Source organism: Gobio gobio (assembly GCF_949357685.1).
Source record: "Gobio gobio genome assembly, chromosome: 18".
NCBI classification, from domain to species: Eukaryota; Metazoa; Chordata; class Actinopteri; order Cypriniformes; family Gobionidae; genus Gobio; species Gobio gobio.
In genome coordinates, this window is record NC_137111.1 from 2,793,174 (window position 1) to 2,817,657 (window position 24,484).

At 41.2% G+C, this 24,484-nt stretch overlaps 1 protein-coding gene across 1 annotated transcript; it reads right to left on the reverse strand.

Annotated features, from left to right (window-relative positions):
• Positions 1-22,666: 22,666 nt before the first annotated feature.
• On the reverse strand, positions 22,667-23,974 carry LOC307142563 (uncharacterized protein F54H12.2-like; the record flags this gene model as incomplete). Its single annotated transcript, XM_079843534.1, has 1 exon — positions 22,667-23,974. One exon carries the CDS (start codon positions 23,972-23,974, stop codon positions 22,667-22,669), a length of 1,308 nt encoding a protein of 435 aa, XP_079699660.1.
• Positions 23,975-24,484: the final 510 nt, after the last annotated feature.

Genomic DNA, 24,484 nt, shown 5'->3' on the forward strand with positions numbered 1-24,484 from the left:
GGAGATTATGAACTACAGATCAACAGTGTGATCAACTATATGAGGACTATCCTTCTCTCTGTCCATGGTGAGTTAAAAAAAAAAGGTTTCAACTGTTTTTTGAATGAAATTAATCCATACACTATTTTGCTGTAGTTGTTTTATGATATTATTTTTTTTACATTTTAAACTATTTACTTTAGTAAAGCATTATAAAGTTATTTAACAGTATTAATCTGTGTTTCTGTTTGTTCTCCATGTGTGTGTTTGACAGATGAAGTGAAGTCAGTGTCCGTGACGGAGGGAGATTCAGTCGCTCTAGACTCTGGTCTTACTGAAGTGAAGGATGATGATTGGATTATGTGGTGGTTTGGAGATGAAAACATTTTAATAGCAGAAATCTATAAACCGTTCAACATCATTGCTGTACATGATGAACGTGCTGATGGGAGATTCAGAGACAGACTGAAGCTGGACAATCAAACTGGATCTCTGACCATCACAAACATCACAACTGAACATGCTGGAGATTATGGGCTAATGATATATTCAGCAGGATTCTCATCAAAAGCATTCAGAGTTTCTCTCTATGGTCAGTAGAGATAATTTGTCCTGTCCATTAAATATTATTAACTGTTCAATATTTAATCATTTTACAGTTTGAGATGACAGACCGAGTTCTCTCACACACTTATTGGCTGAGCTGATCTCAGTTTGATGCTTTTATTCCTCAGACCCTGTCCACTGCTGTGGTCCCACTGAAGCTGTGATCCGATTGGTCCTCTCTGCTCTGGTGGGCGTGGCTACTGTCCTTATTCTGGTTTATGACATCAGATCCAGAAGAGCTGAACGAGGTCAAGCTCATATTCACACATCAGGTACATGATTGATGATGTCATTTCTCATGATCTGATTTGCATAGACTGTATATTTGAGAGATTTATTTTAATTTATGCCTTTATATGTTTTTCAGGAAGTGCTTAAATCTAAAGCAGAACGCTGAACTTTAAAGATTCTTCAAGTGTGAAGCTTATTTGCTTGCTCTTTCTCTTTCAGTGTCAGATTTGTAAAAAATACATTTGTTTATATTTTGCTACTTCTGCTGTATATCTGTCATATGCAGTGGTGTAAAGTATTTGAGTAAATGTAATTAGTTACTGTACTTGAGTATCTTTTTGGCTACTTTGTAGTTGTACTGAGTTTCAAAGATATTAGCAACTTTTACTCTGTACTTGGATACATTTTTGAACAAGTAAATTTACTTTTTACTCCAATACATTTGTGTTGAGTAATGCAGTTACACATTACATTTTGCATGGCACCTAACTTCTTCTGCAGCAGTTTATTTCTGTTATAAAGAAGCGATATCGCGATCTAAGGGCATTGAAGGGACTATATCTTGTGTGTTTTGTCTTTACTCACCCAAACATGTCACCAAGGCTTCTTTACGTGAATGCGAGAGCATTAGCAGGAATTTGATGAATCACAAGTGTTTGATTTATGAGTTCATGACTGCAGCCGCTGATGAAACCAGCACATCCAGTGCAAGAAGCCTTTGACTGTTTCATTTATCCGCTATATTGACCAGACCTTTTAGAAGGATATGGGTTTACTTATGACCTTTTTGTGCACTTGAGCTGAACTGAGACTTGAGAGTTTGTAGACGTTTAAGAGGCTGTTGTGTCGCCTTTGAGGTGTTCAGTTTTATTTATTTTTTAAATCATCTTACAAATCAAATGTTTCTCATTTTCACTGGTATGTCTCTCAGGTGTTGAGGACTATAAGCCTATATTTAGAGTAAAATAATGAATTACTGTTAAAATCAGATACTCAAAGACAATGGGCCCTATCTTGCACCCAGCGCAATTGACTTTGTACACCGACGCATGTGTCATTCCTATTTTGCACCCGCGCAAAGCACGCTTTTCCCTCCACAGAAGCACATGTCGCTAAACTAGTGAATGAACTTGCGCTCCCTGGGCGGTTCAGCGCAAAAAAGGAGGCGTGTTCCGGCGCAAACAATCCCTGGTGCTATTTTCCTGTTCCATTAAACAATTGCGCCACTGACCAGAAAAAACCTAGTCTAAAGTCAGTGGCGCGTTGTGCGTTGTTCATTATGCTATTTTAAGGGCGCATGCTTGACCATAATGTATAGCGTGCACAACGCGCATACACTTTGCTCATGTAATCTACACAGATGCAGCAGTTATTTTTGCAAATTATAAATTGTTACACTAAAAAAATATTAACACATGAGATGACGGAATTCATTGTGGTGTGCCACGAAGATGTGAAAAAATAGGCATAAATCTAGCTTACAAATGATTCAGGCTAATTGTAATAATTAAGGATAAGACCTGTTTGCCCAATAGTGGCAAGACATATATGTATATAAGGACATCTGACAAATTGGTTTGTCCGTCAAGAACCAGGAAAAAAAATCGACTGAAAAACTGAAAAAACTGAAAGACTGAAGAAAAAAAAAAAGACTGTGAAATCACCTTTACCATAATGTACAACATTACAACTTCACTTCTCTGTCTTTCACTGCTCTTACAAGAACATCAGTCTCCTCGGCTGTGAACCGCTCCTGGCGTGCGCCTGGTAAATACGCCATAATAATAGCAATCCATAATGGAACTTGCGCACCTGCTTTTAAAGGGAATGTTGAATGACGCTCGGATTGGTTTATTCACGTTACGCCCAAACCACACCTATGAATAATGAAGCTACTTCAGACCAACCCATTTTAGATTTGCGCCGGGCGCAAGAGCCATTTATCCCGCCGGGAAAATAGCAACAGCGCCGAGACCCGCCCACAAAGTTACTTGCGCTTCGCGCTTTGACACTTGCGTTTCAGATCGTTAGAATAGGGCCCTTTTACTCAAGTCATATTGGAATTGGTGACTTGTAACTTGTAATGGAGTTGTTTTGCTGTAAGGAATCTGTACTTTTACTCAAGTATGGTTTTCAGGGACTCTTTACACCTCTGGTCATATGTTTCTGTTTGACTTTATCAATAAAGTTTTCTCACTTTAAGAGTCTCTCCATGTTTTATTACATGCATTATGTCGAGCGTCTCTCTGAGGATTACTAACTTTATGCGTATTTTAACAATTTCAGCAGTGTGCCACATATAAAGCTTTACATTATTAAAATGTTAAAGTAACTTTGCTTTATTACTTTTTGCACACTTGTTACACATAGTAAAAATGAAATGAGTAAAAATAAACTAATTCAATTATTTGGTTAGGGGAAAAAAATGATTCAACAAGTTCACATGCAAATACTGTATATTCTTTTAGTGAAACAGGTCAGGTCAGTGGATCTCAACATTTTTGACACCAAAGCCAAAAATAGTCTAACTTCTTCATATATACAAGTTTTTCCATAAATAAAATAATAATATCTTGATTTTTGAACTCAGCGGCCATAATGATACACACATAACATCTGCTGATTAATGCTGACGCAAAGGATTTGCTTTTTACATAACGTCTCTCTGATGGTAAAAGCTGATACTTGATGTGGTTCGATACAGATAAACATATCCGGCTTGCTGTTCATCAAAACTCAAAAGTTTCACAATAACTAGTAGTTGCTAAGGCCCTAGTGTGACATTACGTCCTAGTTTAACTGTGTGCTACTGCTGTTCACACTGACCCAGAACCAAGACAGTATTTATATTGTTTTAACCGTACATTGTACACCCTTAGTACTACGATTATCATTTATAATAAATAATTACATTGCATTAAAGGTGCAATAATTGATTTCTGAAAAACACTGTTGACATTTAAATTCAACAAAACTTACCCAAAAGGATCACAGCCCCATACAGTAAATACCCCAAACTCCCAATTCACAGGCACCTCCCCCTCATGAGTGGACACGCCCCTTACTACAGGCAATCAGGATCATATTACATCCTCTTATTTACCAAAGTTGTCAAAGAAAGGATTAACTATTGCACATTTAAATATATGTAGCCGTAGGAATACAATTCATGAGGTGGTTGCAGGCAGGCAGACGAAGACTAAGAATGAAGTTTAACAACAGGTTTTAATAATAATATTCCTTAGACAGGCAGACGCAACACACACTAAACATAACAGAGGATGGTGACTGATGATATAGGGAGTGCAGGGGGTATTCCAGAAAGCAGGGTTAACTTACTTACTTGTTGTGTAGTTGTTTAGTGTGTTGTGCAAGTGTTTTGTGATTTGTGTTGTTGTGTTGTGTTGTTGTTTAGTGTGTTTTGTTGTGTAGGTGTTTAGTGGTGTATTGTGGTTTTCTGCAGGTGTTTATTGTGTTGTTGTGTTGTGTTACGCAGGTGTTTAGTGTGTGTTGTTGTGTTGTGTTACGCAGGTGTTTAGTGTGTGTTGTTGTGTTGTGTTGTTGTTTAGGTGTTTAGTGTGTGTTGTTGTGTTGTGTTGTGTTGTGTTATGCAGGTGTTTAATGTGTGTTGTTGTGCAGGTGTTTAGTGTGTGTGTTGTTGTGTTGTGTTGTTGTGCAGGTGTTTAGTGTGTTGTGCAGGTGTTTAGTGTGTGTTGTTGTGTTGTGTTATGCAGGTGTTTAGTGTGTTGTGCAGGTGTTTAGTGTGTGTTGTTGTGTTGTGTTACGCAGGTGATTAATGTGTGTTGTTGTGCTGTTGTGTTGTGCAGGTGTTTAGTATGTGTTGTTGTGTTGTGTTGTTGTGCAGGTGTTTAGTGTGTTTTGTTGTGTTGTTGCGCAGGTGTTTTGTGTGTGTTGTTGTGTTGTGTTTCGCAGGTGTTTAGTGTGTGTTGTTGTGTTGTGTTGTTGTGCAGGTGTTTTGTGTGTGTTGTTGTGTTGTGTTGTGTTGTCGTGCAGGTGTTTTGTGTGTGTTGTTGTGTTGTGTTACACAGGTGATTAATGTGTGTTGTTGTGTTGTGTTGTTCCCTTTTGTTCAGTCACTACGACGTAACGTTAGTGACTAACGAATGGGGGTTTCGCTTAGAAGCCTATTATCTTCGAGCTTTAAGAAAACGCCCAATGGCGTGCCAATGCCATGGGGCATGCGGAATTTGCATACGTAACTCCGCCTCACCGTGTGATACTGTATATCACACCGTATAAAAGGAAGTACGTGGCAATATCGCATTATGTTTCTGCTTTCGGAGCCAAGAGTACCTACCTCTTCACTCCTCACAAGCCTTCTGAGACTCTGTCAGCCTCTTCGAGATGAGCGGCTTTCCAGTCGGTGTTGGTGTGACGGCGCGTTCCAGTGATCGCATACTTCCTGCCTGCTGATCTGCGCAGTGGTCTGCTAGACGGCTCGTGTGTGTTTCCCTGGGCACTTCAGCATCGACTGCGAGGCTTCCTCTCACAAAAAGAGCTTGCGCGTGGCACGTCTTTTTCAAGACGGTTTGCCCGTGCACTTCCGGGTGCGATCGATCTCCATTGCTGTCTATGGGCACATTCACTGCTCGACGTGTTTGGGCTTCAGCATGTTCGGGCAGTGTTTGTGGATGTGTCATGTTCCCACTGCGGGAACGTGACCATCGCGATGTCGCGGTCGAGACTCAATGATCTCCGTGAGGAGAGAGAGTCCCCTCTGCCACACCCCAATCTACCGTCTCCGAGTGAGGTGGTACTTTGGCTGGTGGCCAGGGTGACCTGAGGGCGATGCTGTGGTATTAAGAACCCCGACGATCATTCCTCGGGCCACGCCCCCCTCTCGCACATCGCTTCCCATGAGTGTTGGACTGAAACAGCGGCCCGTCTCTGACGCCTCGTTCGTTCAGTTCACGCTCCAGATAGCAGTGAGATGTCGATCGCCGCATCCCAAGGTGGGCTGGAGTCCTTTAGGGATGACGATTAGGTTGTGCTCCGCCTCCGGGTGTGTCAGCGCTGCCTGATCCGACCTAAAGTTGACAGCCATGTTATCTCGGGCAGCCGCGAGTCTCGCGCTGGTGTGGAACTCCGCCCAGTCGCGGGTGCTCGTTTGGTTTTTGGGTGCGGCACCCGACAGCTGTTGGGCCCCGCCCCCAATGCCTTTCGCTCCCGAGGTGCATGAGGAGATCACGCGGTCCCGGAAGTCCCCGTGCTTCCCGCGACCGCTTGGTGGCCTCCTCCGCCTTCTCTGCCCTTGATGGGGCCGCGGCCTAGGGTACACTGGGGCCCCCTCCCCCCCACTGTTAAACTCTCTGTTGCGCACTTCGGTGTCCACAGAGGGCTTTGACGTGGCGTGGTGTGGCTGTCCTAAGCACCCTCCCAAAGCCTGTGGGCTCGTCTACTTCGGTGGCGTGGTCCCGCAGAGCTACGGGCAGGCCGCCACCCCTTTGCACATGCACAAAGGTGGAGCCGACCCAGGGCTCTTCAATGAGCTGCGTGCCGCAACTGATCCCGCCCCCAGGCGGTGAAGGTGGCCACACGCTCCCTGGGTCGGGCGATGTCCACAGCTGTGGTCCGGGAGAACACCTGGCCTTACCTGGTGATGTGGAGGACGTTGAGCGGGCCCGCCTCCACAACTCACCCATATCCCGCGTTTTCTTAAAGCTCGAAGATAATAGGCTTCTAAGCGAAACCCCCATTTGTTAGTCACTAACGTTACGTCTCCGTTCCCTCCTCAGGGAACGAGGGTTACATCCGGAACCGAGACGTTGTGCAGGTGTTTAGTGTGTGTTGTTGTGTTGTTGTGCAGGTGTTTTGTGTGTGTTGTTTTGTTGTGTTACACAGGTGATTAATGTGTGTTGTTGTGTTGTGCAGGTGTTTAGTGTGTGTTGTTGTGTTGTGTTGTGTTGTTGTGCAGGTGTTTAGTGTGTGTTGTTGTGTTGTGTTATGCAGGTGTTTAGTGTGTTGTGCAGGTGTTTAGTGTGTGTTGTTGTGTTGATGTGCAGGTGTTTAGTGTATGTTATTGTGTTGTTGTTTAGGTGTTTAGTGTGTGTTGTGTTATGTTGATGTGCAGGTGTTTAGTGTGTGTTGTTGTGTTGATGTTCAGGTGTTTAGTGTGTGTTGTTGTGTTGTTGTGCAGGTTTTTAGTGTGTGTTGTTGTGTTGTGTTGTTGTGCAGGTGTTTAGTGTGTGTTGTGTTGTTGTGCAGGTTTTTAGTTTGTGGTGTTGTGTTGTTGTGCAGGTGTTTAGTGTGTGTTGTTGAGTTGATGTGCAAGTGTTTAGTGTGTGTTGTTGTGTTGATGTGCAGGTGTGTGTTGTTGTGTTGTTGTTCAGGTGTTTAGTGTGTGTTGTGTTGGTGTGCAGGTGTTTAGTGTGTGTTGTTGTGTTGATGTGCAGGTGTTTAGTGTGTGTTGTTGTGTTGATGTGCAGGTGTTTAGTGTGTGTTGTTGTGTTGTTGTGCAGGTGTTTAGTGTGTGTTGTTGTGCAGGTGTTTAGTGTGCTGTGTTGTGCAGGTGTTTAGTGTGCTTTGTTGTGCAGGTGTTTAGTGTGCTGTGTTGTGCAGGTGTTTAGTGTGTGTTGTTGTGTTGTGGTGCAGGTGTTAGGTGTGTGTTGTTGTGCAGGTGTTTAGTGTGTGTTGTTGTGCAGGTGTTTAGTGTGTGTTGTTGTGTTGTGTTGTTGTGCAGGTGTTTAGTGTGCTGTGTTGTGCAGGTGTTTAGTGTGTGTTGTTGTGTTGTGGTGCAGGTGTTAGGTGTGTGTTGTTGTGCAGGTGTTTAGTGTGTGTTGTTGTGCAGGTGTTTAGTGTGTGTTTTTGTGTTGTGTTGTTGTGCAGGTGTTTAGTGTGCTGTGTTGTGCAGGTGTTTAGTGTGTGTTGTTGTGTTGTGTTGTTGTGCAGGTGTTTAATTTCTACCGTTGATTCATTCAGAACTATAGCATCTTGACCTCTCCACTCACCTGTTGAAAGGCAAGGCCAAGTCTCTGTCCTGGAACCCTGAGGCTGATAAAGCAATGCAAGCCCTGAAAAATGCCTTCACTACTGCAGCACTCCTGTGCCATCCTGATCCTGACAGGTCCACGACAGGAGTAGCGGCAGCAGGAGAAGTCAGCCAAACCTCTTCCATGTGCCTTCTTTTCAAAAAAAATGTCCCCGGTGAAGCAAAACTTTGACATTGGGAATAGAGAGTTACTCCCCATCAAACTTGCTCTCAAGGAGTGGAGGCAATGGCTAGAGCGAGCTCGTCACCATTTTGTCGTCCTTACTGACCATAAGAACTTGCAGTATCTCATAGAAGCAAAGAGACTGAATCCTGAAGCCAGGTGGGCATTATTGTTCACCCGTTTCCAGTTCAGTATCTCCTATCGTCCTTCTTGTGCTGACGCCCTATCAAGACTTCATGCTTCCTCAGACTCCAATGAAACTCCTGAGCCAGTGCTTCCCTTCAATCTCTTTGTCAGCCGTTCGTTGGGATTTGGACAGCCAGCTACTCGAAGCAGGTTCTTGATGAGATGCTCCGCCGGGGTGTCCCGCGGACCGTCTTTTCATTCCAAAGAATCATCGCATCCCTCTCATGGAGTCAGCTCATTCTTCTGTGGGTACTGGCCACCCGGGACCACTCAAACCCTCACCTTCACACAGCTCCCCTCCAGTCCTTGTCTGGCCTTGCACTAGGAAATACTCACTTACCTGATCTCCTTGGTTTTCCCAGAGTGTGTTCCTGTCTCCTTGCGACTTCATCCCAGAGTGTTGGCTTTCGTTACTCACCTTTCATCCCGGCTGCTGAGGTATCCGTTTCTCCATCTCCATACTTCCTCTGTAAGACAACCATCAAGACTGTTATTCCTCTTCCATCTCTCACCATGATACAAGTGTATCTGCTACACCCCATTCTCTGCCCTTTGTTCCCAAATAAAGTGTGTGTTTGGAACTTCACTAACCTTGTTCAGTGTGTATATCCTGACAGCCACCTATTTGGTGGTTGTGCAATTATTTTTTAAAGTTATCCAAAAGGGTGATGGCTTGCAGGTGCAGGAGATTGATGAATGGGTGATGGTGAGCAGGAGGGATTTTGGGAAGTGTAGTGTTGAGGGTGTCTGTGACAGCGAGGATACAGATAATATTCAAGTCTTAGCATTGTCAAAAACACATCTTGATACAACAGAGAGTAATTCTGAGCTCATGATTAATTTATATAAATTATAAAGGAAAGATCGAGGTAAACTTGACACCGACACATTGTATTCTTTTCACAATATTTATTTCAACAAATGACAACCAAAATCAAATCTATGGAAGCTTGTGAATAGTTTTGAAGTGGCTGTGGGCAAGTTCTGCTAATTCACAAGCCGAGTGAGAATCATAACGCAAATGTAATGTTAATTATTAAACCAAACTATATACAGAACTTTCAAAAGCAATGTGGTTATTTTATTGAGTGATAGGCGGTAGGTTTAATCAGTGACATTATTACTAGATTTGCTATCCGGTGTCTTCCCGTCACCTCCTCAAATGTTAAGAGTGACATGTTTTTAATTAATTAATTAATGAATTTATTTATCTACTACTGTAATAAGAAATCACTTTTATTGAACCAGTTTGTTATTGTAGGAAATAAATCCATTTGTCTACAGATTCCCGAGCAATGCTAGGAAGACTAAAGGTGCTAAATAGGAAAAGGATTGACCACCTGCAGTTGATTTTGATATTCTAGGTAAGTAGTTTATATAAGATACGTAGTGTCACTTTGATTGATTGCGACCTTTGACCTACAACGCCCCTTTGACCTGGACCACCCACATCGTTCCCCTCCCCCACGTTTGACCTTGACCACCCACGTTGCAGTCACCTTTGACCTTGTGTATCCTCCGGGGGGTGATATGACCTTTGAGGTCTCATATTTGAAATAGCGATGTCAGGGTATGACCTCTAGGCCACCAATGTGAAGAATGATTGTTTTGAACTTTGCCACGACTATTTGAAGGGTGATTTCGGGGGGACATCTGCCGGACACGTGAGGGGTTGGTGCATTCCATAGACGGGGGATTTTTTCACAGAGGAACCGAGAATTGTCATTATGGTACATCACAATATGTACACACACACACACACACACACACACACACACACACACACACACACACACACACACACACACACACACACACACACACACACACATACACCACACTGTCTCACATACTCACTCACTGCCTCACACATACACATTGTGAAATGTGCAATTGGTTTTATAAAATAATGTATTTCTATTTAAATATGATGAATATAAACAAAATATATAATATTACAATATATAATAACAATTATCATACTAAAATGTACTGAAACTGGCCAGATAAAATATTACAGTTTATTATAGCTTACGTTATATATTTATAACTTTCATTTTCAGGGAGCAGGGAAAAGTAGTGGTTTTACAATCATGTATATACATTGGATGTTTTACAAAAGAAAAATACCCTTTAAAGCAATATAAAATCACTCTCTCTGGTCTCTCTCTGTTTCTCCAAGAATGTCACTTGCACTCGGTGGGGGTGTGAAATTTGACACAGTCACAGCAGTGACAGGGCAGGAATCAGGGGGACACAATCTATGTAATGCCTTAACTTATTTTCCCCAGAGAAAATGTTTTAGAGACAAAATAAAATCTTTAAAAGTTTTTAATACATTTATTAAGTCTCTATCTTCCTATAAGAGTGATGTATCCAACATCGGACGTCCTATGATTTTTAAATCCAGCATAAAGGATTATTTTACTAAACAGAGAATGTTTCATTACTTTATAATGTTTTAGAGCTTATTTCTACAAAGATAATATTTAAAAGATTATTTTTAATAAAGCAATAGTTGTTTTCTGTTAGCGTTTGGCATCGTCTCAAGCAATGTAGGTGGACCTATATATTACACACTATAATGTTTAATGAATGATTAATTTACTGAAACACAGATAATCAAACATAGTAGTTAGCTAGGTGGAGATATGTGCTTATGTACTATGTATTAAATGAAAGTCACAATATAAAATCTCTCACTGTCTCTCTATCTCTCTCATGCGTACAGGGGACTGTGTGAAATTGTGGGGTTTAAAAACAAATTCCCATGCCTGGGGGATAACACAGACCCATCTGCGTAAACACATTACAAAATAACTTCTGGTCAAAATTGTTTTACCAGAGTATTTGGGGTATCCGCGTGTGTGAAAAAGACAGTCCGGAATGACTTATATACCTAAATTATTTGTTTAACACAAGACAAGATGTTCGGGGTGTGATAGTTCGGCAAATGGATTCGTCATAATGTCATTCGATTGTTGATTTAAATGGCTTGTCTATCGTTTCGGAGGTAATAGCCGCTGAATCACAAACAACCGTTGTTTTGGTTCGACATTTGAGCCCCGGCTAATTGTAAACACAGATGATTTTGACACAGCGGTAAAAAACACATGGTCATTTTCGCCATACGAAGCGTGGAGGTCTGGCTCCATCTTGTGGTCACATCTGAAAAGGTCAGGTTCTGTGAAACTTAAATATATGCTTTAAAAATAAAATATAGTTGAAACTGTTATATATATATATATATATATATATATATATATATATATATATATATATATATATATATATATATATATATATATATATATATATATATATGTCTTTGTAATATATTCTAAAACATAGGTATATCACATGTTAAAATTATCCTCGATTTCATACTATAAACAATTTCTCACTTATAGTTTAAAGATTCTATTTATAGCAAGCACATTATATATATATATATAGTTAAGGACCCCAGTTAATAACAACTAGTTTTAAAAGCGCAATTATCCATGATAGAATTATATATGTTCTAAATAGTCTCCATATTTATAACTGGCTTTCCAGATGGCCTAATGTCCCACCCCCTATCATGCCCGCTACATTTAAAAGAGCAGCCTCGGCGTTCTGCCAATACAACTTTTTGAAAGCTTAAACTGCATTCTCTTGTTCCAGTCTTGTTCCAGTCTCCGGGTAGAAGATGTCATCAAGCCGTAAGTCAATGTTTTATTTTACCATATTGCTGTTTGTTGAAATTAGTTTTAAAACTGTTGGTAATTTGGTAAAGCTTTTTTCACTATCAGTCTGTGTTCAGTATACTAAAGGTAAAAGATCACTGATAATTTATTTGGTTGATAATATAACGTTTTTGATTATAACAAATACATTACTATTCGGGGCTTTTATTTTATTACATCGTAGTCTATCATGTTCCGTTTTCTAGTCGGTTATGGTTGAAATTAAATGTGATATTATACATCTACCTTTTTAACAGTATCTGCTTAAAATCCTTAAGGTTTATAGATTTTTATAGTTTTCTATTTGTGCACATTTTCACTTCGTCGTGATGTCATATTGTAGTTTTGTAGTTTTTCTACCATTCTTCGTTTGAGTTTTCACGGCCAAAACCATTCTGGCTTATTTGTGCATACCCACCGATTATAGTTCCAACCCTACTCATGAGTTAATGTCTGCTGTTGGGTAACAATATTATTATCGTCTAACCGCGGCTTTGTGAAATATTATTTACATCATTATATTTATTCTGATGTACATCGTTGACTCTGACTCACGTTAGCTGAAAATTTGCCGTGAGATACGATAGCCTCGTGGTCAGCTGGGCCGGTCTGTTATCCATGCGGTCGGCGGTTCGAGCCCCGCTGGTACAGACTTTTATCTTCATTTAACGTTTACATGGTAAATATCATGGTGATGATAAGTAGCTTGTCATGATTATTGTTTTGAAATGAGATCTGAGTTGGTTTTAATCTTTAAATCCTAACTAAATGTGACGATTATAACATTCATGGTTGTTATGAGGTATGTCAAACGCAAGAGGGCGTCATTTCATAGTCTGTCTGAACATTCTATATTGTTATGAGGCCTTTCAGACGCAACAGGGACTGCGTTTCATAACATGGTTGAACATTCTATATTACCAAGAATCATGATTATAGTTAACAGCGGTCATATTGTATGTTATCTGTTTATTGGCTACCTATTGCTGTTAAGCTTTAAAAGTAATCCTAAATCTGGTTGCTAATACGTTTTTATGCTGTTATGATCTACTTCAATAGCCAGGTTGTTCATATCATAGTAAGTCTGAAACTCAAAAACATCCTCGATGTGTTTTCTTCATAAGTTGTTATTTTGGATATTGTTAACAGCAGTAATGTTTATTTAACTCTTGCCTATGCTAGGATAGTTTTAGCTGATTCAGATGATTAATGTTTGAACACATATGCTGCGAAGTTTTGAATCTTTAAAACCTGTTTGAATTGAATCTTTGATTCAAATCATTTGATTCGGATCTTTGATTCGAATATTTTGATTTGAATATTTGATTCGAATCTTTTGATTCGGATCTTTGATTCAAATCTTTTGATTCAAATCTTTTGAATCGAATCTTTTTAATCCTCGCTTTAAACTGATTTGAATCATTGCTGAGCGGCTTTGTGGGGCTTGTAAGATGAGCAGCTATATTGGATGTGATTCTATCTCTATGTTCACTCTGACTAGTAAGTCTTCAGGGTTGTCACACATCGATTGTACTGCTAGTTCTTAATAGTATTAATGCTAATATATATGTTTATATATATATATATATATAATCGATCAATGTCTGTTTGTTCACAGATTCAAACCTCGAACTGGCATCGCATTTGACTCGATTGACTTTTGTGAGTACAACATATTATTTATCATGCATGTGTTAATTACAAGACTGCAATTGCTGACATCTGTGGTTATTTAACATTTACAAATGTTGTCATATGTTCTATTTTACAGTAACCGAACCAGCATTTGACGTGGACACCTCAGATAACGGTAAATATATATATATATTTACTTTACATGTTTATTTCTAAATATCAAGTCTTATTTTATGACTTGTTTGATTTTTTTATTTATTTAATATTTTTATTAATACATTTTTAATTAAATTTTTTGATTAATAATTTTTATTTTTTATTTTATTGTTTATTTATTTACATTTTTTAATTATAATTTTTTTATTAATAATTGTTTTATTAATATTTTTCATTTTTTCATTATTATTATTTTTTATACTTTTTTTATTTTTATTTTTGAAATACTATGTTTTGTTTCATTTCTAATTTAGAACTGATCTATCTGGTCACACAGCCTGGTTTTATAGATCTCACACAAGAAGAATGCCCGGATCAGGATCCTGCCACCAGTGAGAGTGTGCCAAGAATCATCGATCTACATGGTCCAGAATCTACGCCGATCAGAACTGACGAGCCAATAGTTGTCACCAGTAACACTATAGATCTCACATCGGACGAACCACCACGCGGTGACGACGGTGAACCTCCACGGAAGAAGAGAATCATTGGGGTTGTTACACCAGTGAGGAGAAGTGTCCCCGCGATAACCGGAGGTACGCACGTACACATTTATATTTATTCAGTTTTAACTATCACGATAAAATGATATACATCTGCCAGTCATAACTTTAATTATATACTATGCCCAACTAAATTTTGTGTTGATATTTTATTTTCCACAGAGAGACGGAGCGCTGACAACTTGTTAAGGTGGTCTGACTCGCAGCTAAATGCTTGGGAACGCGCGTCCAGCAAAACGAGACGAATAAAAATCTTTTCTATGTTTTACATGTAAAATTAGATGCTATGATTGCGCAAGCCACGGGAGCAATGAAGGATCAGCTAACGCAGATGAAAATGATTGTGAATGCTCTTTGTGCTATACACCTTGGAAAAAACCAGAGATAAATATTGTAATGTTTTTTATTACCCTGTGAAATCTATCATCTGTTCTTATCCTGACATGTTATGATTTTTACATTGATTATCTGAATGTTTGTGTTTTTACATATTTTGTATCGATCAGTTTTGTTCTATTTCATTTGTTTCCAACACTGGTTTTTCACCAAAATAAATATTAAAATGGATGGTGCGAGATGCTTTTGCAGAGACGATGTACACTCCTGTCAACCAGATCATTCTATCGAAGACCTGTTACATGCTGTACTTGACATGCAAACTGAAAACCCTGACTCTATGTGTGCTAGATTACAAGAAATTATAAATATGTATCCAGAATCTGTAGATATGAATTTTAATGAGTATCCATCACAGCATGATAATTTCGAGGACTTAGAAAGGATTATGGCACAATACCCCAATACTGATTTGTGTGAACAATTACAGGGGTTATTAAATGTCTACAACATGCATGATGTACAAGATGGTGGTGGCCTAAATAATGACCATGGTTCAAAATGTGCAGATACTATGCTCTCTACAGGTAACACCGAGGCCGAACAACCATCGTCTACCACCTCAGCTCCCCCTACAGGTAACAATGATGCTGAACATCCATCGGGTGACAACTCAACTCTACCATCAGGTAATTTAGACTACGAACGACCGTCGACTAGTAACACAAATAGACAGCATGTCGGACAACCAGACATTGAAACGGTGATTCGACATGGTGGTTCCGTAAACGGATATCACGTCTTACCAAGACCGCGTTTTAACAGCGTACAATTGACAAGAACCATGAACCTGAGAGAGATTAACTCGTCAGATTTGGCAGCGTATCACATTTTTCTACATGACGCTTTTAGCGCAATATCGTCGTATGCTAGAGACATTGGTGGTGACGGTTGTGTTATTAATTTAACACTGACGGCTCATAGTCTAAAATCACCCGTTAGCGCGGTCTTAACCCCCGACAATAATTATGACATCGATATTTTTTTCCACCAAATTGAGAAAATTTTACAGAGCGATGATCAGATTTTGTCCGACGAGGCGGTCAAGATTGACGCTACCGTAGCTATGAGTAGACGGGGAGGCGGCCGTCGTAAACTCACCGATATAGCTTTTGACCAGGTGATTAAAAAAAAAAAGACGAGTTTATTCTGCCCGACAAATATATCAAATAAATTGTGCTTTTCTCTATGTCTTGCACATTTTCTCGAACCGGAACTACCCGATAATGAGTTAGAAACTAGAGCCGCCGACATCCACAACAACGCCGGATTCTCAATCCAACACGAGATCAGACTTGGGGACATAGCAACGTTTGAAAATCTATTAGACATCAAAATAGTTGTTTTCTACAGAGCGACCGAGGGTACACTAGAAACATACAAAAATCACGACAATCCACATCCGAAAACGGTATGTCTCTATTTGCACGACGACCATTACTACATGATACGTAATCTGACGCCGTTCGTCGGCGCCGCCTATGTATGCAAATTCTGTTATAAAGGTTACACAAATCGTCGACACCATCATTGTAAGCATGTCTGCAATGTATGTCACGATACGGAATGTTACACAGTTCCTAAAAGAACTGTACATTGTCCCGATTGCCTGCGGTATTGTAATTCGAGCTACTGCTTCGAAATGCATAAAAAAACACCCCATGGCCATGATAAACCGCCTTGCGATGCCGTGAAATACTGTAAACTATGTAATAGACGGTACAATGTCATAGGTAATGGCACACGAGAGCAACACAAATGTGCCGCGCCGCGTTGTGTCCATTGTCGCGAAGATCTACTGGATGAGGGGTTACATCGTTGCTTCATAAATACCCACGTCCCGAAGGAGCTTACAGAGAATTATATATTCTACGATTTTGAAACTCGTTATGAAAACGGAAAACACGTAGCTAATTTTGTATGCGCGATCACTTTTGACGGAGAGAAATTTACAGCTGCGGGTACTGACTGCATAGCCAGCCTAATCACACATTTCAGACAACCCCGATTTAAAGGATTCTGTTTCATAGCCCACTACGCATCCAAATTTGACGCGTTTCTATTGATTGAGTATTTTTGTAAAGCAGGGCTTACTCTCGAGGTCATAATGCAAGGATGTAAATTAATCTTCATGTATGACGATGCTTATGCACAGAGATATATCGATAGCTATTCATTCATCCCAACAGCTTTATCGAAGATGCCTGCCGCGTTAAACTTAAGGGGCCCTATCTTGCACCCAGCGCAATTGACTTTGTACACCGACGCATGTGTCATTCCTATTTTGCACCCGCGCAAAGCGCGCTTTTCCCTCCACAGAAGCACGTCGCTAAACTAGTGAATGAACTTGCGCTACCTGGGCGGTTCAGCGCAAAAAAGGAGGTGTGTTCCGGCGCAAACAATCCCTGGTGCTATTTTGCTGTTCCATTAAACAATTGCGCCACTGACCAGAAAAAACCTAGTCTAAAGTCAGTGGCGCGTTGTGCGTTGCGCGTTGTTCATTATGCTATTTTAAGGGCGCATGCTTGACCATAATGTATACGTGCACAACGCGCATACACTTTGCTCATGTAATCTACACAGATGCAACAGTTATTTTTGCAAATCATAAATTGTTACACTAAAAAATATTAACACATGAGATGACGGAAATCATTGTGGTGTGCCACGAAGATGTGAAAAAATAGGCATAAATCTAGCTTACAAATTATTCAGGCTAATTGTAGTCTAATAATTAAGGAGACCTGTTTGCCCAATAGTAGCAACTTCTGGCAAGACATATATGTATATAAGGACATCTAACAAATTGGTTTGTCCGTCAAGAACCAGGAAAAAAAAACGGTGAGGGTGGACGCAGCGATGTCCTCTGCTGGCGTCAGGTCCTGAGTAGAGGCAGATCCACCTCCCGTTACACGGCGTGCCTGATTGATGCTGGCAAGCTTGGACTTTCCCCGTCTTCTGATGTCATTGTAGCGCTTGCGGCACTGGTGCGACGTCCTGGGGATGCCAGCTGATGAAACAATTGTGGCTATTTCCTCCCACGCCTGTTTAACCGACGCTATTTTGGGTGGGTTTCTCCCATCCCCATACAACACAACTTCTCTGTCTTTCACTGCTTTTACAAGCACATCAGTCTCCTCGGCTGTGAACCGCTCCTGGCGTGCGCCTGGAAAATACGCCATAATAATAGCAATCCATAATGGAACTTGCGCACCTGCTTTTACAGGGAATGTTGGATGACGCGCTGATTGGTTTATTCACGTTACGCCCAAACCACACCTATGAATAATGAAGCAACTTCAGACCAACCCATTTTAGATTTGCGCCGGGCGCAAGAGCCATTTATCCCGCCGGGAAAATAGCAACAGCGCCGAGACCCGCCCACAAAGTTACTTGCGCTTCGCGCTTTGACACTTGCGTTTCAGATCGTTAAAATAGGGCCCAAGTACTACTGACAAAGGCTATTTCCCACATCACTTCAATAGACTTGAGAATGAGACTTATATAGGTCCGTACCCCGACAAAAAGTTCTACAACTACGAAAACATGAGCGATAAAGACCGCGTAAAGTTTGACTCGTGGTACAGCACTGTCTCAGGGAAGGTCTTTCGATTCGCCGAACAGCTGTACGAGTATGGCGTGAATGACGTCGTTTTATTGCGTGAAGCATGCATGAAGTACAGAAAAGCGTTCATAGAATCCACCGAGCTCGACCCATTCAGCTTTAGCACTCTCCCCAGTTGTTGTATGGGGTTCTTCAAGAGCCATTATCTCGATAGAGGTATGCTAGCTCTAACGCATAATAATGCGTACGTCCAGCAGAGCAAAACTTACTCGAATGCTTCGATCGAATGGCTCGAGTATGTGAAAAAGACTCGAAATGTGGACATTCATCATGCTGTAAATCACGGCGAAGTATCAATCGGTCGTTATTTTTTAGACGGTTACTACGAACAGGACGGCGTGAAATACGGGCTAGAATATAATGGTTGTTTGCACCACGGACACGAATGCCGTTTTGAGCCGTATCATACGCACCCCATGTCAATTGTCCCCTTCGGCGTTCTCAGGAGACGTTTTGACGATAAAGTTGAAATTCTGCAAAACGCGTATGGTTTACAAATTGAGGTTCTTTGGGAGTGTGAATGGACCAAAATGAAACAGACCGACCCCTCTGTGATGGAGTTTATGAGTACTTATAAACAACCCAAGAGACTGAAGCCCCGGGAGGCCCTGTTTGGGGGCCGTACTAATGCTTATAAACTCTATCACAAAATGGTCGAGGGTGAGAAAATAAGCTATTTGGATTTTACCAGCTTATATCCCTTCTGCCAAGCTAGAAAATCCTATCCGATCGGGCACCCCGAAATAATTTTCACAGACTTTGACGCGATTGAAAATTATTATGGTCTTATCAAAGCGACCGTGTACCCCCCTCGTAAATTACTGCACCCGGTTCTCCCTTACAGATGTGGCGGAAAACTCATGTTTCCGCTGTGTCGAACGTGTGCGCATGACCAAAACCAAACGTCAAACTGTAGTCACACAGATGATGAGAGGGCTCTCTCTGGTTGTTGGGTCAGTATCGAACTTTTAAAAGCCCTCGAGAAGGGTTATGTGGTTGACAGGATCGACGAAGTTTGGCATTTTCCGCAACGGTCAGATACGCTGTTTGCCAATTATGTCAAGACTTTTTTACGTTTGAAACAGCAAGCGTCTGGTTATCCGTCAAACGTCGTCACGGACTCCGACAAAGAGTCTTACATCCGGGAGTATTTTGAAAAAGAGAGTATCCGTCTCGACCCTGAAAAGATCGTCCACAACCCTGCTCAGAGGGCAATTAACAAATTATTGTTAAACAGTCTTTGGGGTCGATTCTCTATGAGAGAGGATTTACCTAGAACCTCCCTCGTGAAAGACCCTGAAGAATTCACGAGAATGTTTTTTGGCAACGATCTGTCGTTTTTCACATTCGTCTCAGACGACGTTGCTCTTGTCCAGCATAGCTCGCCGAAAGGTGCTGTTTGCACGACTCGTGACATTAACGTGTTTGTAGGGGCATTTACAACTGCTCATGCTAGGTTGGAGTTGTACGAACTGATGGATCGACTCGGCGACCGATTATTATACTCGGACACCGACAGCGTAATATTCGTATCTAGGGCTGGAGACTGGGAACCCCCTCTGGGGGACCATTTGGGGGAGCTGACGAGTGAACTAGACGATGGAGATTATATTACGGAGTTTTGTTCTAGCGGTCCGAAATCTTACGGGTATCGAACAGACAAAGGCAAATCATGTATGAAGGCTAAGGGGATAACATTGAACGCCAAAAACTCACTAGCTATCCGCTTAGACAGCCTTATTGGTCTGGTTGACTGCTATGTGACGTCACGTGATGATGTAAAATACCTCCTGGCTCACACTGAAAACATTGTGAGGAATAAAAAGACTCTCACATTGCACAACAAGTCAGTCGCTAAAAGGTTTAAGGTGGTGTATAATAAGCGTAGACTTTTACCCGATTTCACCACTCTCCCTTATGGCTACTGATCTAATGGTACACAGAGGGTCGCGGGAGGCCTCTGATTTTTATTTCAGACTTCAACACCCATTCAGCTGTGTGATTAGCGGACCATCCAATTCAGGAAAGTCTTATTTTGTGAAACTTCTGTTGGAAAACAGTATGAATTTGATTTAAAAAAATTTTTGAAAACATTGTTTTTTTGTATGATTGTTGGCAACCCCTGTATGATGAATTACTTAAATTGTATGCTATTAAATTTGTTGAAGGAATACCTCAGAGTCTGAATGATGATTATTTGCTACCCGTCAAAAAAGTGAACCTTTTGATTGTTGACGATATGATGCAGCAAGCGTCTGGGAGTTCCGAAATTGAGCGGGTATTCACGCAGTATGTACATCATCGTAATCTCAGTGCGATATATATCACGCAAAATTTATTTGTGCAAGGTAAATCCAGCAGGACCATTAGCTTAAATACAAATTACTTGATTCTGTTTAAAAACCCCCGGGACGCCAATCAAGTGGCCATGCTAGGGCGTCAAATGTATCCAGGAAATGCTAAATACTTTATGGATTGCTATCGTGATGCTACGAGTCAACCCTTCGGATATTTAATGATAGACTATAAAGCAAAAACTCCTGAACAATATCGTCTCAGAACGGATTTGCTTTCTGACCGTCAAGTGGTTTATCTCCAGAAAAGAAGAAGGACTTGAACAGTCGTCATGTCCGCCAGACTTTGTAAGCATCTACCTCTGTTAAAACTACTACATAAAGCGACGCCTAAACAACGACGTCTTATTTTACAATCGGCGTCCGACGAGCTGATTTTAACCTTGTGCGAAGTGGCTCTTAACATCCTCTACGGCACAATTCCGATCAACCAGCATCAGTAACGAAAACTGAAAAGGAGAAAAGGTGAAATTAAATTCATCGCAGACAAAAAAATTGATATATCTGCCAAGAAGCGAGTCTTCAATCAGACTGGAGGATTTCTTTTGCCACTCCTAAGTGTCGCAGTGCCGTTTATTTCTAGCTTGATAACTTCAGGGCGGAGGTGAGGATGGAGTATGCTGAGAAAATGTATTTAGTACCGCAACATCAGTTGGAAAATTTGAAAACTGGAAGCGCTCGGGAGAATATTCAGCAGATCGTAGAAAACGACCTAGACAAATCCATAAGAAATATTTTACTAAGGAACGATTTGGATCAACATGAAAAAGTCAAGCTCTACACAAATATCCTGAGCAGATTTTTAACAATCGTTAAACAAGGTGATCGGGAGAGCAACGTTTTAACACTCTCTTTACCAAATCATGATCATGCTCATAAAGACGAGAGTACCACTGCTGACCCAAAAGACGACGAGAATGCCGAGGATGTCGTGGCTGAAGTTCTGAAGAATGTGCCAACGAGGAGTTTGAAAAACAGCCGATACATATTAGACAAATTGTCTAAAGCTAAAGGACTAAGCAGCTGGAACGAGATGGGGGAGTTTGTGTTCAGAGGTAAAGCCATACCGGGGTCACACATGCTCGATTTGTTGAAAAATGTCACGGCCCCACACAAGGTACGTGATGACCGAAGACCGGCAGGATGGTCGGAGTTTCTACACGCCTTTGCCGAATTAAACATTCCGTTTTCCACAGTGCCGAATCAATATGTTAGGTATACGATTAATTCTTTAAAGGGTAGCCCCGTCACACCCACACCTACACCGGACCCCAAACGATATTATAAGAAGGTGAAAAAAAGAAAACGGACGGAAGACCCCATGTTTAAATCACCTACTATCGATAGGGGTCAGTGGTTGCAATTTTAAGATGTGTCTATTTTGCGTTTTGTTAATATTTGATCTGTAATTTTCCATGTATGTACTACCTGATTATATTGAAATAAAAGACATTAAAATATAATGGTTTTAAGCATTTTATTTTCATCCAAACATACATTGTTCAAACATGGTTCATAGAAGTATTGCAAGACTGGACACAATGAATACATGAAAACAATTTTTCATTACAACCATTTGGTCTTAATCTTTTCACAAAGATCGATACCATTTTGTCATTTTTTATGTAATCATCGGCATAGAGCATTATCACATCGTTATAGCTGTAACCCCTGACCATGTGATACAGAAAAAACAGACAGTGTTGTCCGCATGTGTCAGTTGTAAAATCCTGGACACGTCTGACCGAATATGCTGTTGCTGCAGCGTTGACTGTTAGAAAGTTTTTGATGGATGGTGGAAAGAGCTCGCTGTCCGGAGGATTGCCATAACTGTCGAAAAAACAAGCTGGGCCCTGCTCAGCTAAGTAAACAGCTGTCCAGTGCTCGCCTGGCAGGTGTGCAGGGTGCGTATTAATTATAGTCATCGATGGTAAGTATAGGCCTCACGGGTAGTTGATCGCTGGGTAGAACTCCAATAAAATGGACGTTGCATGTAATTTTGTTCATGATGGCGGTGAGTTGTAACGTGTTCATTTCAATAGTAATCGACCAGGACCTGTCTACGGTTAGAGACCTCAATGATACTGTCAAACACAGCGTAGACGATCAAATTAATAGTATGCGGCAGTGCGGTTCTGAATCGGGCTTCAAGTCGGATATTGCCGGACTTGATGAGGGATATGTGCTGACCGCAGTCTTCATCGGGGGTGAGATTAAACGCATAAAGAGCGTATCCATTCAGAAAATCTTTCCTGTCGATAGATAGGGGCTGATTTTTAAGATGTCTTCCGGACGCCATAACCAGCTGGTAGAATTCGCGAACAGCCAAACCCGCATTGTAATCCGGTTGCAGGGGCCTAGCAGGAAACTGCTGCTCGTCAACGTAGACTGCCAGGTACTCCAGGTCATAATGTTTGAAAGCAAATGGGTTCTTGCCGTAGGCTCCTGTGAATGCATCGTTATCGACCATAGCAATAACAATAGATTTGGGCAGCGTTCCTAAAAACAAATTCTCCTGATTTGAAACGCGGCTCCCGGCTGGTATGGAGAAGTTTTTTAGACAAACCCTATCTATGGGGTACTTGGCCGTCGCAGAGAGCAGAGCCTGGGCATGTCCCAGTCTCACGGAGGGTGATACGGACACTTTCTTGACAAACAGGGATGCTGATATGATTTTTAATTTGTAAGCGACATCCCCGGTTTTCATCAGACAGAATTCATCTTTGCCTCTGATCATTCGTATTTTAATGTCAACGCCGTTTAACATTAATTTTTCTTGAAAGAAAATATCGCTGTGAATGGGTACCAGCAGTTCGACTGTTTTGCTTTCGTTTGTGTATTGAGATCTTGCTTCCAGACCAGTATTAAGTCCCGTAGGGTCAGCAATGTCCATCTGTCCGGCTGTGTCTTTGTAAAACAGTCCCGCCGAGAAGAGGGATTCCAGCGAATCCTTACTATAATTGATGAGACTTTCGATGATACATCGGTAGGGATAGGTATTTGAACTCTGAGATATCAATCGGTCCCCGAGACTCTCATCCACTTGTGAAAATATAGTTGCACCCGGGTAATTTTTTAGACCAACCCTAGCTGTGTCCGGGATGTTACCGCCATCAGCCGCTGTGATTTTAAGTCGTAGATACAACAAAGTGTTATTGAGATCCACATAATCCTCGCCGTTTCCAGCTATAAAAAACTCCAATGGAGCAGAGTCAGATATAGCCGATAAAGGGGGTACTTCTATATAGCTGTTTTTCTCAATAACCGTCTGCGTCAGGGGGACCGTAAATAAATCCAGCTCGGACTTGATACACTCCCCCGACATTCGATGCAGTAATGCCATGTTAGAAAATGGTTTTTACTGCTCTCTTAACCGATATGTTTCGTCTCACGGTCTTCTTACGCTTTCTGCGTACTACTGAGAACTTCTTGGGTCCGCGTGTTGTTTTCTTCTTTTTATTTACTGTACGACCACGCCTCCTTATACCCGGTGGTTTAGATAGTCTCTTACGGGCCATGACCATCAGGCCCGATCCGTCTTGAGATTTACCGTTGTCGTTATACGATCTTGACAATGCGTTTGAGACAACATCGGTTACTATATTTTTAGCAGCCGATTTTAGATGGGGTTTAGCGATGCTGAACCCTCTTTTTAGAAATGGTATGGCCATCCTAAACAAGCCTCTGAATAACCCTCCGAGGCCCGCTCCATACATAACCCCGCCTCCTGAATATCCTGGTAGACCTCCACCGGCCTGGTTTCGGTAATCGTTGACATATTCAGCAGTATTCGTCTCACGAGGATTATAATAATGATAAGACATTTTTAAATAATAGAATGTTTTTCGACGGT